This window comes from Thunnus maccoyii, chromosome 12, assembly GCF_910596095.1.
Source record: "Thunnus maccoyii chromosome 12, fThuMac1.1, whole genome shotgun sequence".
NCBI lineage: Eukaryota > Metazoa > Chordata > Actinopteri > Scombriformes > Scombridae > Thunnus > Thunnus maccoyii.
In genome coordinates, this window is record NC_056544.1 from 33,293,967 (window position 1) to 33,308,505 (window position 14,539).

The following is a 14,539-nucleotide window of genomic DNA, read 5'->3' on the forward strand; positions in this document are numbered from 1 at the left end:
TTTCTGTTTCCTGTCTGATCTGTAGTAATTAATGATTAATAATCATATTGATCTATCAGAGGACTGAATCAATGAAACTACAACTGAGAAACGATCAATAATTATAAAAACACCCAGACGCTCAGTTTTACTGTAGTATTGATTTAGTATTTGTAGTATTGATTTAGTATTTTACAGTACTGATGTAGTATTTTGTAGTACTGATGTAGTATTATTATTTTGTGTATTTTAATATTTTAACTGTTTAATTTTCTACTTTCAGTGGGTCACAACAAACACGGTGTGTTTGTTTATGAAAATTGCTCCTTAAAAAAATACAGTTTATTATTAATATCATTAAAAATGTGTATTAGAACAGTATGAAGTACTGCAGTAAACGCTGTAAACAGTTAGCTTCCTGTTAGCGGTGGTAGCTAACGAGACAGACTGGAGTTGGAATCAGAATTCATGAAACGTCCCAGTTTAAGACGAGACCTGCTGCAGGTTTCAGTTCATTTAATTCAGTTTTATTTATATGTCTTCATAGAGCAGGGGCCTGTTTCAGAGACCTTGAGATGAGGGAAACTCTGGGTTTTCAGTTTCAGGAAGAGAATTAACTTAAACTCTGGGTCAGTTACCGTGGTAACCGACTCTGTGACGCTAACCCGCTGGCAGGTTTTCTACAACAAACCTTTCTTTTCTCTCTGTTTCTCTCTGTCTCCTCTTACAGACTCAGACACGCTGGTTCATTTCCTCGTTCGTTTGTGGAGCTTTACTGTCAGAATCTAAATCCTGGTTGGATGTTAGTTTGTTACTCAGGACTTTCTAAAGTTACTGCTTTTATGTGTATCAGTCATTTCCTTGGACAGCGGTTTTTTCTCTGACATTCAGATATTCCACAGTGTGAATTGATCTTCAGCTCAGAATCAAACCTCTTCATGTCCTTCTGTTATAACTCTGACACTCAGTTTGTTAGAGCAGCTGCTGACCTCTAATCTTTACTGCACATAATGTTTAATCTCAGTTTTAATGTAAACAATCGGTAAGAAGCTTTAGACACATGGGATCAATCAATAATGATCTCTATCAGTCATGATGTGATTGGTCCACTGATGGAACATTGTTCCTATAATATTAGAGATTATATGTTAATATGCTGAGTGAGATTTTTAAATAGGGAGCTTAATCTGAACGTGTTTTAACAGCATTTCAGTGACAATATTTAAATTTACTACATTTGTTGAAGCAGCTGAAATAAAGTCACTGAATGTTGTTGAGCTGAGATACAAACAGATGTCTAAAAATATAAAATACTCTGTATTTCAACATCGACGCCTTTTCAAGTACAAATCACCAAACTCATTATTACTGATCAGACTGTGAGCTACAGTCACGTCTCTGTGTCTTTGATCTATTTATGTTTTAAATCTTTAACTGTATTTTTCATCTTCAGTCGCTGCTTCCTGTGTTTTGTCCGTCAGATTAAATCTGAACAAATATAGTATGTAGTACTGTACTGTAGTATCAGGGCTCCGTTGATGACGGCATTTTTTATTCATCACGCGTTAACTCGGAGTTGATTGAACCGACTCTGATCAGCTGTTCTGAAAACAAAAACTCTGAGTTTCCCATCTTGAGGTTCATCAACTCAGAGTTCAGGGTTTGACTCAGAGTTTGCTGAACCTGCTTTCTGAAACAGGCCCCAGGTCTAGACCGAACTCTTTAATCTACAGAGACCCAACATTCCTCCATGAGCAGCAGGAAAAACTCCCCTTTAACAGGAAGAAACCTCCAGCAGAACCGGACTCTAGGTGGTTCCATCTGCCTCCACCGGCTGGGTTGAGACAGAAAGAAAGAGGGAGACACAGAGAAGCACAACAACAACAATAATAACAACGATAATATTAATAGAAGCCCACATATACATGACATCACTGGTCAGATCAGGCAGGACCCAGAGAAAACTACGGAGTCCCACATTGTCTTCGCATATGTTCACACAACTCGACATTCATTTTAGTGACCTCAAATTGGCGTAATCGGGAGTCGTTCCCGCCAACGTGAATAACAATCGTCCCATATTTGCGTTTATCCTTGCCAGCAGTTTTAAATTTGATTCTATGTCTCCCGCTCTGGCCCCAGGAATACATCTGACTATGGTTTGTGAGGAGCACCTGAACACACCAGCTCAGGTCGGGTCCTCAGGTGTTCTGGGAACAGGTTTACCTGAGGACCTGGATTCATACTCTGGACTTTATGATATATCAATTGTGAATGACTCTTCATCTACCAGTGAAGAGTAACGACTTCCTGCAGATCACAGAAACAACTATATTTCAGCTGAACATGAGAACCATGAGGACTCAAAGTTCTATAAAAAAGAAAATACTGCACTTGAGTTCCATTTATAACCTTTATTAAATAAACTTTCAGCTCAACATTAGCAGCAAATAAAATCATCAATAATGCCATTGAAATAAATCCATCAACATAAAAATATAGTCAGCTGCTTCGGTCACAGTGATTGCAGTGTTGTTTATTCATCGCTGACTGACTGGTGAAGATTTCTGCTTGTAGTCGACCACAATGTTACAAGGATTACAAAACAGTTTCCCTCCACTGTCATCTGGGAACGTTTGGGAACATTTGGGAATTGTTTTGCTCGTCTATGGCATCATGTTTGTTGGCAGGTGAGATTTGTCCATCTTCCACCTGAATGACGTCAGTTACCACCACACCAAACGCCACAATTGGTCCAAACCACAAGCAGCTGCTGGTTTGGACTGCTTGGTTTCATGCAGGAAAGTTGCTGTAATTTAACTAAACTGCAGCTCTCACAAATATTGCAGAGATTTCTTCTTTGCATGAATTATTGCGATCGCAAAATCGTTATTTCCTGGAGGGACTGATCATTCACACCTGCACACCTCACCTGGTAGGAAACCCTCCAGCAGAGTCTACGTCTGTCTGAAAAAACACAAACATCTACAAAGTCTCTGCTGGACTTCAGTCTGCTCCTCAGATCCTCCACAGGGAGGTCAGACCATCACTGTCCTGGAGGTCCTGGAGCATCGGTCCTGGAGTCTGGAGCAGCTCCCTCAGGGTCGGAGTGCAGACCTGAACACCTGGACAGGAAGTTTTAATCATCAACTCTCACAGTCATTAAAAGTCTGATATACATAAAGTGATATTTACAGCTTCAGGACAGGTTTTAAAATATTTCATATCATGATATTTTAACCTTTATAACTGTATGCTTTACATTTTTGGGTTATTTCAGTTGAAAAGTTTAGCAAACTAATTTATGTTGCATTAAGCTTTACAGTATTGGGTAAGTCACATATTTAGGAATAGGAATAATTCCACAATATTATTTTGTACTTTGGAAGAATGAAGTTAATTATTTTATGATTGTTTCATCGTCATTATTCATATGTTTATATGTGAAACATTTAAGTTATTTATTTATGTCTCCTTGCTTAAATACAATGTAATTTCAGTTCCTACCTGCCGTTGTTTACGGGGGACATATTTGTTTAACGGTAACAGTGTAACATGCTGATAGTGATTTCTGTGCTGTTTATTACCCACAATCCACAGCGACTGAAGAAACCGGTTACAGTATTATTGATTAGTTGATCAGCTGATCAGCCTGAACAGATCTGACAAAATATTTTATAATCTCTGTAGTATCTTGTAATCTTGATGTAGTATTTTATAATCTTGAATTTGTTTCTCATAATCACAATTTAGTATATCATAATTCTAACCTACCATAGTGTATCATAATCTTGATATTATGTACAGCAGTATCTTGTAACTTGACATATTTCATTATCGTGACATTCTGCATTTTCACATATCTGAATGTCGAGGTAATATTTCAGCAGAACAGGTTTGAAAATATTTCATAGCATGATATTATTGATCAGTTCAGGGTGCGTTTGACCACAATAGGACCCTGAGTCACTAGCTAGACTCTTCTCCTCTGTAGTTCCCCGGTGGTGGAACGAGTTACCAAACTCTGTTCAATCTGCAGAGTCCCTCTCAATCTTCAAGAAAAGACTAAAGACCAAGTTCTTCTCTGCACCTGATGGACTGAAGGAGGAGAGAAAACAAAACAAAAAAACAAAACAAATGTGCTTCTATGCTCTCTATGCGTCACCTCTGTTCATCTCCTGTCGACATCTATGTCCCATCAGACTCAAACTCAGCTTTATAGCTCTTACTCACATTGTTGTTTCCTGACTAGATCCCTGCTTGTGTTGTATCAGCTCTCAGATGTACGTCGCTTTGGGTAAAACTGTCTGCTAAATGAAATTTTTAAGACTGTAAGATTGTATCTTTTCATCTTTAGTGTTTCATAATCTTGACATAATGTCTCGTAATCTTGACGTAGCATTTTGTAATCTTGACATAGTATTTCATCACCCTCAGATGGTATTTTGTAATCCCACCATATTATCTCCTATCTTGACATAATATTTTGTAATTTTCACATAATATCTCAATACCTTGACATAGTATCTTGTAATATTTACATAGTATTTCATAATCTTGATATAGTATCTTGTAATATTTATATAGTATTTCATTATCTTGACATAGTATCTTGTAATATTTATATAGTATTTCATAATCTTGACATAGTATCTTGTAATATTTACATAGTATTTCATAATCTTGATATAGTATCTTGTAATATTTATATAGTATTTCATTATCTTGACATAGTATCTTGTAATATTTATATAGTATTTCATAATCTTGACATAGTATCTTGTAATATTTACATAGTATTGCATAATCTTGACATAGTATCTTGTAATATTTATATAGTATTTCATAATCTTGATATAGTATCTTGTAATATTTATATAGTATTTAATTATCTTGACATAGTATCTTGTAATATTTATATAGTATTGCATAATCTTGATATAGTATCTTGTAATATTTACATAGTATTGCATAATCTTGACATAGTATCTTGTAATATTTATATAGTATTTCATAATCTTGACATAGTATCTTGTAATATTTATATAGTATTGCATAATCTTGAGATAGTATCTTGTAATATTTATATAGTATTTCATTATCTTGACATAGTATCTTGTAATATTTATATAGTATTGCATAATCTTGACATAGTATCTTGTAATATTTATATAGTATTTCATAATCTTGATATAGTATCTTGTAATATTTATATAGTATTTCATAATCTTGACATAGTATCTTGTAATATTTATATAGTATTTCATAATCTTGATATAGTATCTTGTAATATTTATATAGTATTTCATAATCTTGATATAGTATCTTGTAATATTTATATAGTATTTCATAATCTTGATATAGTATCTTGTAATATTTACATAGTATTTCATAATCTTGACATAGTATCTTGTAATATTTATATAGTATTTCATAATCTTGATATAGTATCTTGTAATATTTATATAGTATTTCATAATCTTGATATAGTATCTTGTAATATTTATATAGTATTTCATAATCTTGATATAGTATCTTGTAATATTTATATAGTATTTCATAATCTTGACATAGTATCTTGTAATATTTACATAGTATTTCATAATCTTGACGTAGTATCTTGTAATATTTATATAGTATTTCATAATCTTGATGTAGTATCTTGTAATATTTATATAGTATTTCATAATCTTGATATAGTATCTTGTAATATTTATATAGTATTTCATAATCTTGATATAGTATCTTGTAATATTTATATAGTATTTCATAATCTTGACATAGTATCTTGTAATATTTATATAGTATTTCATAATCTTGATATAGTATCTTGTAATATTTATATAGTATTTCATAATCTTGACATAGTATCTTGTAATATTTATATAGTATTTCATAATCTTGACATAGTATCTTGTAATATTTACATAGTATTTCATAATCTTGACATAGTATCTTGTAATATTTACATAGTATTTCATAATCTTGACATAGTATCTTGTAATATTTACATAGTATTTCATAATCTTGACATAGTATCTTGTAATATTTATATAGTATTTCATAATCTTGATATAGTATCTTGTAATATTTATATAGTATTTCATAATCTTGATATAGTATCTTGTAATATTTATGTAGTATTTCATAACCTTGACATAGTATCTTGTAATCTTTATGTAGTATTTTGTAATTTTGACATATGTTTTGTCATCTTGATGTATTTTGTCATCTTTAAATAGTATTTTGTAATCTTAATAAAGCATCTCCTGGTGGACAGTGTGTAATTCTGTGACACGACCTGACAGTGTTTGGTCACATGACCCAGTGTTACGGTGACTCACATCAGGTCGGTGGGCTGGAAGCGGCTCTCCTCTCCGTCCAGGATGCCGTGGTACATGCTGATCTCCTGCTCCAGTCGCTGCTTGTTGCTCAGCAGCGTGTCATAGTCGCGGCGCTGCTGGTCAATCTCTCCGCGCACATCGGCCAGCTCCGCCTCCAGCTTCGCCACCACTGAGCCCAGATTCTGCAGCTCCACGTCGTGCCAGTGCCGTGCATCACCCAGAGAGTTCTCCAAACCACGCTTCTGCACACAGGATTTATAATGGTGACATAATATCTCCCAATCTTGACATAATATCTCGTAAACTTGACATAATATCTCCTCAGCTTAACATATCTCCTAAATTTGACATATCTTGTAATCTTGACATAATATCTTGTAATCTTGACATAATAACTCCTGATCTTGACATATCTTGTAATCTTGACGTAATATCTTGTAATCTTAACGTAATATCTTGTAATCTTAACGAAATATCTTGTATTCTTAACATAATATCTCATAAACTTGACATAATTTCTTGTAATCTTGACATAATTATCTTGTTATCTTAACGTAATATCTTGTATTCTTAACATAATATCTCATAAACTTGACATAATTTCTTGTAATCTTGACATAATTATCTTGTAATCTTAACGTAATTTCTTGTAATCTTAACGTAATATCTTGTAATCTTAACATAATTTCTTGTAATCTTAACATAATTTCTTGTAATCTTGACATAATTATCTTGTAATCTTAACGTAATATCTTGTAATCTTAACGTAATATCTTGTAATCTTAACGTAATACCTTGTAATCTTAACGTAATTTCTTGTAATCTTGACATAATTATCTTGTAATCTTAACGTAATATCTTGTAATCTTAACGTAATACCTTGTAATCTTAACGTAATTTCTTGTAATCTTAACGTAATACCTTGTAATCTTAATGTAATATCTTGTAATCTTAACGTAATACCTTGTAATCTTAACGTAATACCTTGTAATCTTAACGTAATATCTTGTAATCTTAACGTAATACCTTGTAATCTTAACGTAATATCTTGTAATCTTAACGTAATATCTTGTAATCTTAACGTAATATCTTGTAATTTTAACGTAATTTCTTGTAATCTTGACATAATATCTTGTAATCTTAACGTAATATCTTGTAATCTTAACGTAATATCTTGTAATCTTAACGTAATTTCTTGTAATCTTGACATAATATCTTGTAATCTTAACGTAATATCTTGTAATCTTAACGTAATTTCTTGTAATCTTGACATAATATCTTGTAATCTTGACATATCTTGTAATCTTAACGTAATATCTTGTAATCTTAACGTAATATCTTGTAATTTTAACGTAATTTCTTGTAATCTTGACATAATATCTTGTAATCTTAACGTAATACCTTGTAATCTTAACGTAATATCTTGTAATCTTAACGTAATATCTTGTAATCTTAACGTAATACCTTGTAATCTTAACGTAATATCTTGTAATCTTAACGTAATACCTTGTAATCTTAACGTAATTTCTTGTAATCTTGACATAATTATCTTGTAATCTTAACGTAATATCTTGTAATCTTAATGTAATACCTTGTAATCTTAACGTAATATCTTGTAATCTTAACGTAATACCTTGTAATCTTAACGTAATATCTTGTAATCTTAACGTAATATCTTGTAATTTTAACGTAATTTCTTGTAATCTTGACATAATATCTTGTAATCTTAACGTAATATCTTGTAATCTTAACGTAATTTCTTGTAATCTTGACATAATATCTTGTAATCTTAATGTAATACCTTGTAATCTTAACGTAATATCTTGTAATCTTAACGTAATTTCTTGTAATCTTGACATAATATCTTGTAATCTTAATGTAATACCTTGTAATCTTAACGTAATATCTTGTAATCTTAACGTAATTTCTTGTAATCTTGACATAATATCTTGTAATCTTAATGTAATACCTTGTAATCTTAACGTAATATCTTGTAATTTTAACGTAATTTCTTGTAATCTTGACATAATATCTTGTAATCTTAACGTAATATCTTGTAATCTTAACGTAATATCTTGTAATCTTAACGTAATTTCTTGTAATCTTGACATAATATCTTGTAATCTTAACGTAATATCTTGTAATCTTAACGTAATTTCTTGTAATCTTGACATAATATCTTGTAATCTTAATGTAATACCTTGTAATCTTAACGTAATATCTTGTAATCTTAACGTAATATCTTGTAATCTTAACGTAATTTCTTGTAATCTTAACGTAATATCTCATCCTGATTTAGTATATTATAATCTTGACAGTATTTTGTTATCTTTGTGTATCGTGTATTGATCTATCTATTAGTACTGATTGGTACACTGATCAGTGTATTGATTGTGTATTGATCATGTATTGATCGTGTATTAGTATTGATCATGAATTGGTATTGTTTGTTTGATTTATTGGTGTATTGATTGTGTATTGATCATGTATTGATCGTGTATTGACATGGTATTGCTCGTGTATCACTCAGTGTATTGATCATATATTGAACGGTGTACTGACCATGTATTGATCATGTATTAGTATTGATTGGTGTATTGATCGTGTCTCACCAGTGCTCTGATGGACTCAGTCTCGGCCTGCAGACTCTGGATCTTGCAGCCAGCGTCGCTGCACTCGGCCTTCAGCGCCTCCACCTGCTTCTCCTCCGGACTCAGCCTGCTGACACACTGCGCCTCCTGCAGCACACACACCAACACACACACATCAGCATCACATCTGAGAGCAGCAGCCCGACCTGTGAGGACACCTGTCCAGGTGAGATGACCTCACCTTACACTCCAGGTAGCTGTCGGTGTCGGCTCGGTTCCTCTCTGTGACCTTCTCCCAGTGGTTCCTGATGTAAGCCAGGATCTGGTCCAGACTGGTCTCTATGGGAGCGTCGGGTTGGTCCACCTCACGTCCCGACATCTGACTGTAGAGGAGCCGCACGTCCTGCAAGCACACGGGGTCAGTTAGAAGGTAATCAATCAATGAACTGATCAATAACAATGCATTTACATTATATTTCATAAAACTCAAAGTGAAATAATTCATTATTCTGTCTTCAAATAAGGTTTTTCAATGAATTTTTGTTATAAAGTTAGATTTAAAAACCTAACATACAAATATGAATGAATGTAATGACCTTTTCATGATCTCTTTTCATTTCTTTTATAAAGTTTAAAGCCTTAATAACAAGCATTTCTCATTTTCATTTCATTCAATTATCATTTAAAGACTACGATAATTGCTTTTAAATTCATCATTTTGGTGCAAATCTGACTTATTCAAGATATATTTTCTTATTGATCGATTAGTGATAGTTGAACACTGTACAGTCTGTACATATTCTCAGGTCTGTGTGTCATTTTAAAGCAGCTCGTCTGTATCTGATGATGCCGAAATGAAAAATAACTATTTCTCTCTTTAGTGAAACACTGAGGTGTTGATGTTTTCCCGCTCAGAGGATCTGTCATGTGATTGAAGTAACCTGCTCGTGGTTGTGCTCCAGGTTACGCAGCTCTGCTCTCATGTTCTCCATCTGCTCCTCCAGCTCTGCCTTGGTCAGGTTGGCGTCGTCGATGACTTTGTACAGGGAGTTGATCTCCTCCTCCACCGCCTTCCTGAACGGCTGCTCGTTCTCATACCTGCAGGACCACACACCTGACTCTTACTCCTCTTCCTCACATACGTTCACAATCATGTGTTCATACGACCACTGAAACAGGTTTTCATCCCTCCTGTTCATGCTGACCATGATGAGATCATCTTTATTCTGTCTGAGAGTTTAAATATATAGAATATAATCAAATATGAGCTTCAGCAGTCAAATGCAGCGCAGATCTTCCAGAGTTTCTGTGCTTTTAGTGTTAAAGGTCAGCTGACGTCAGCACCTTTAGAAACATGTGTAATGAAGTGTGTGTGACCTCTGACCTGTCCTTAAAGTCCTCAGCGTTGGCCTGAACGTTCTCTGTCTGCAGCATCAGCCGAGCGTTATCCAGGATGGCTTCACTGACCTGCAGAAATGAAGGAAAACAGAGTACTGAGAGCTGCTGCCTGCAGCCAGCAGGGGGCAGCATACACACACACACACACACACACACACACACACACACACACACTGTTGTTGCTGTGGAGACGCTGCTGTCAATCAAAGCACAGAGTCCTGATAAAACTGATCAACTGAGTGTTTGTTAAAGTGTTTATCAATGATTATGAACATTATTACTGATTGTTGGTGGGTGTTGGTGGTGGAGTCATGACCAACAGTCATTCAGTTGATGTTTAACGATCAATATTTGTTGTGGTGTTAAACCACACCTGCTGTTACCAAGGTAACCACACGTGTCAACAAAGCAACCAAGACTGAGATCATGAAAAGATCTTAACTTAGAGTCATGAATATTTAACGTTTTAGAGAAATAAACCATAAAAAGCAGCTTTCAGTCGTATCACATGACCTTCATCAGCTGATGGTTCAGATCATTTGGACCCAGAGGATCTAATCAGGAACTAAATGTCTCTGTTGTGCATCCTGTTTGCATTTCCAGACTCATGAGGAACTACAAACTGAAACGCAGCGTTCACACAACACAGATGTTGTTCTTTGTGTTTCCTGCTGATGAGCTGGATGTGATGAATGAATGAAAAGCAGAAATGCAGCGAGTGTTTGTCTCCAGCGAATCATCTGCTGACTGTCTGATGCTTTTATTTCTGTTTTAGAACCAAACCACATGAAAGAGCCAGAAAATAACCTTTTCTCTTATTCACAGCTTTGTCCTCGCTGCTGCTCGCGCTCCTTTCGCTCATCTTTTATAAAAAGCCGACAACAAAGCCTGACTTTACTTTTATCATTATCGAATGAAGAGAAATGTCCTCCCCTTGTCCTAAATCAACACTAGAGTACTTCCTTGTTTTATGAATGAAGCAGTTTTGTTTGACCAATCAGCGATGGTCATCCCTGCAAACCACGCCCCCCATGGATCTCCCCCCGGAGCCTCATTTAGACCCTGGTTCCTCCGGTGGAAACGCAGACCTCAGTTTACCTGTCCTACCTGTAGGAGGTTCTCAGGCACCATGAGGAAACTGTCTGTGTGTGACTCCGCCCCCACCTATCCTACCTGTGTGTGACTCCGCCCCCACCTATCCTACCTGTGTGTGTGTCTGTGTGTGACTCCGCCCCCACCTCTCCTACCTGTGTGTGTGTGACTCCGCCCCTACCTATCCTACCTGTCTATGTGTGTGACTCCGCCCCTACCTATCCTACCTGTCTGTGTGACTCCGCCCCCACCTCTCCTACCTGTGTGTGTGTGACTCCGCCCCTACCTATCCTACCTGTCTATGTGTGTGACTCCGCCCCTACCTATCCTACCTGTCTGTGTGACTCCGCCCCCACCTGTCCTACCTGTGTGTGTGACTCCGCCCCCACCTCTCCTACCTGTCTATGTGTGTGACTCCGCCCCTATCTGTCCTACCTGTGTGTGTGTGTGACTCCGCCCCTACCTGTCCTACCTTTGTGTGTGTGTGACTCCGCCCCGACCTGTCCTACCTGTGTGTGTGTGTGACTCCGCCCCTACCTCTCCTACCTGTCTATGTGTGTGACTCCGCCCCCACCTGTCCTACCTGTCTATGTGTGTGACTCCGCCCCCACCTCTCCTACCTGTCTATGTGTGTGACTCCGCCCCCACCTGTCCTACCTGTGTGTGTGTGTGACTCCGCCCCCACCTGTCCTACCTGTGTGTGTGTGTGACTCCGCCCCCACCTGTCCTACCTGTGTGTGTGTGTGACTCCGCCCCCACCTGTCCTACCTGTGTGTGTGTGTGTGACTCCGCCCCCACCTGTCCTACCTGTGTGTGTGTGTGTGTGACTCCGCCCCCACCTGTCCTACCTGTGTGTGTGTGTGTGTGACTCCGCCCCCACCTGTCCTACCTGTGTGTGACTCCGCCCCCACCTATCCTACCTGTGTGTGTGTGTGTGTGACTCCGCCCCCACCTGTCCTACCCCAGTGTGTGTGTGACTCTGCCTTCCATGAGCTAACCTGTCGGTAGACGTCCTCCCACTCCCTCCTGAGGGGCCCCCAGGCTCCGGCGCTGGAGGCCTTGCGGTCCAGGCAGAGTCGTATCTGCTCCTCCAGCTGCTGGTTGAGCGTCTCCAGGGCTCGAACCTTGTCTCTGTACTCCATCAGGCAGCTGTTCAGACCGGCCGCTGCCGCGCCGTGACCCGCCGCCCGCTCCCCACCGCGGGGCAGCACGGGCGCCGCGCTGCTCCTCATGCCCTGCAGGAACACGCTGCTGATGCCCAGAGCGCGCCGGGACACCCGCGTCCCCAGGCCGGACACCCCGCCCACGGGCGGGGCGGAGCCCACGAAGACGCCGCGGGGAGCGGCGGTGCCGGTCGAGCTCAGCCTGCCGCAGGAGGCGGCGGCCGGGCGCTCGGAGGACGACTGTCCGAGGAAGGAGGAACGGCGTCGAGGCAGAGGCATGACGGCTCCCAGTGACAAACCGCTCAGAGCCGCAGGCCGCCGGGATTTATGGGAGGACGGCCTTCTGGAAACATGGCCGCCTTTGTTCATCTGCTGTTTGTGTTGCTGCGGTGACCGAAGCTTTGTTCTCATGGAAACACACAGTCTGATTTCAGCTGCATCAGCAGGACAGAAGACAGAGGCGCGAACAGTCCTGAAACACACACACACACAATACACAATACACACTACACACACACACTATACACACACACACACACACACACACACACACACACACACACAATACACACATCTACACACATTACACACACACACACTACACACACACACACACACACACACACTATACACAATACACACTATACACACACTATACACACACACACAATACACACATCTACACACATTACACACACACTACACACTCTAAAAACAAATGTTTTAGCACAACAACAATAACAATAATAATAATAATAATAATGATAATAATGATGCAACAGTTTCTTTTCTCTTTATTCAGAACATCAGCAGCATCTCTTCGCTGCACCTCGCTGTTCTCTGTCTCATGGTCACCGTCTGGGATCAAATCACTGATGATGGATATTGAATCAGTTTCCTGTCAAACTGCGTCCACATGAAGAAAGATAATGAATCACATGATTACTGCTGACTTTTCAGATTGTTTAGATCGCTGGTTTCCAACCTTTCTGACCTGTGACCCTGTAAAATAAAGTGACCCTTCACCACGTTTCATGTCTGACAGTTTAATTATTGTCTTGATTCATCGTTTTGTCCACAAATGTCAGAAAATGTCAATAGTGAAAAATATCCGTTAATGTTGTCGAGAGTCTAAAGTTTCATCTTCAGATGTCTGACAGTCCAAAGATATTCAGTTTATCTCATCACATCTGACGAGCTGAAGCATTAGTTTTTACATTTTTGCTTAAAAAATGACTGAAATGATTATTCAGTTATCAGAATAGTTGCTGATTCTGTCAATCGACTAATTGATTAATCGACTAACCTTGCAGCTCCAGAGAGACTCAATCACTCACTTATTTAATTTTATTTGAATAACTTTTAGAGGCTTGAGGAGGTAAAATACAGAAATCCACAAGAAATAACACAGAAATTAGAAGAAAGCTTGAAAAAAAATGTATGTTTCAAAATTGTGTTTTTTTTCTGTATCTGATCAGTTCCTTTCATCTCACGACCCCTTTGACTAACTCAACCCTCAGGTTGGGAACCACTGGTTTAGATTAACGATATTTTACACATCTTGACATCTTAATAAAAAATGTAATGCAGCCTTTAAGATCAGGAAAAATACAAACTTTAAGTTGTATCATAATATCACAATAACCAAAATAAATGATTTACAACACAAATATTATATTTTATATCTGTCACTGCAGGTGTTATAGACACAAAAGCAACACCACCAGCAGGATGACTGTCAATAACTGCAGAGTCTAAAGAATGAGGCTAAATTTAAGTTACACAACACAATTACATGAATAAACATGAGCGAACTAAAGATGAACCTGCTACAAACGAGCAGTCATAACAGATGGATCCATATCAGTCATATCACAACTAACACACACAAATACATTCTATGATAATCAGCTTTATGGTTTCTGTGTCCCTGACTCTGAACTGTGTTTCCTGTCCAGGTGAACAGCTGGTG

General features: G+C 37.6%; 1 protein-coding gene across 1 annotated transcript; it reads right to left on the minus strand.

Moving 5' to 3' along the window:
• Positions 1-2,476: 2,476 nt before the first annotated feature.
• bfsp2 (beaded filament structural protein 2, phakinin) lies at positions 2,477-13,096 on the minus strand. Its single transcript, XM_042427585.1, has 7 exons — positions 12,403-13,096; positions 10,299-10,381; positions 9,856-10,012; positions 9,156-9,317; positions 8,936-9,061; positions 6,324-6,565; positions 2,477-3,104 (listed from the first exon to the last, which is right to left on the minus strand). The coding sequence occupies exons 1-7, from the start codon at positions 12,976-12,978 to the stop codon at positions 3,026-3,028; spliced, it is 1,425 nt and encodes a 474-aa protein (XP_042283519.1). The 5' UTR covers positions 12,979-13,096; the 3' UTR covers positions 2,477-3,025.
• Between the last annotated feature and the right edge of the window lie 1,443 nt (positions 13,097-14,539).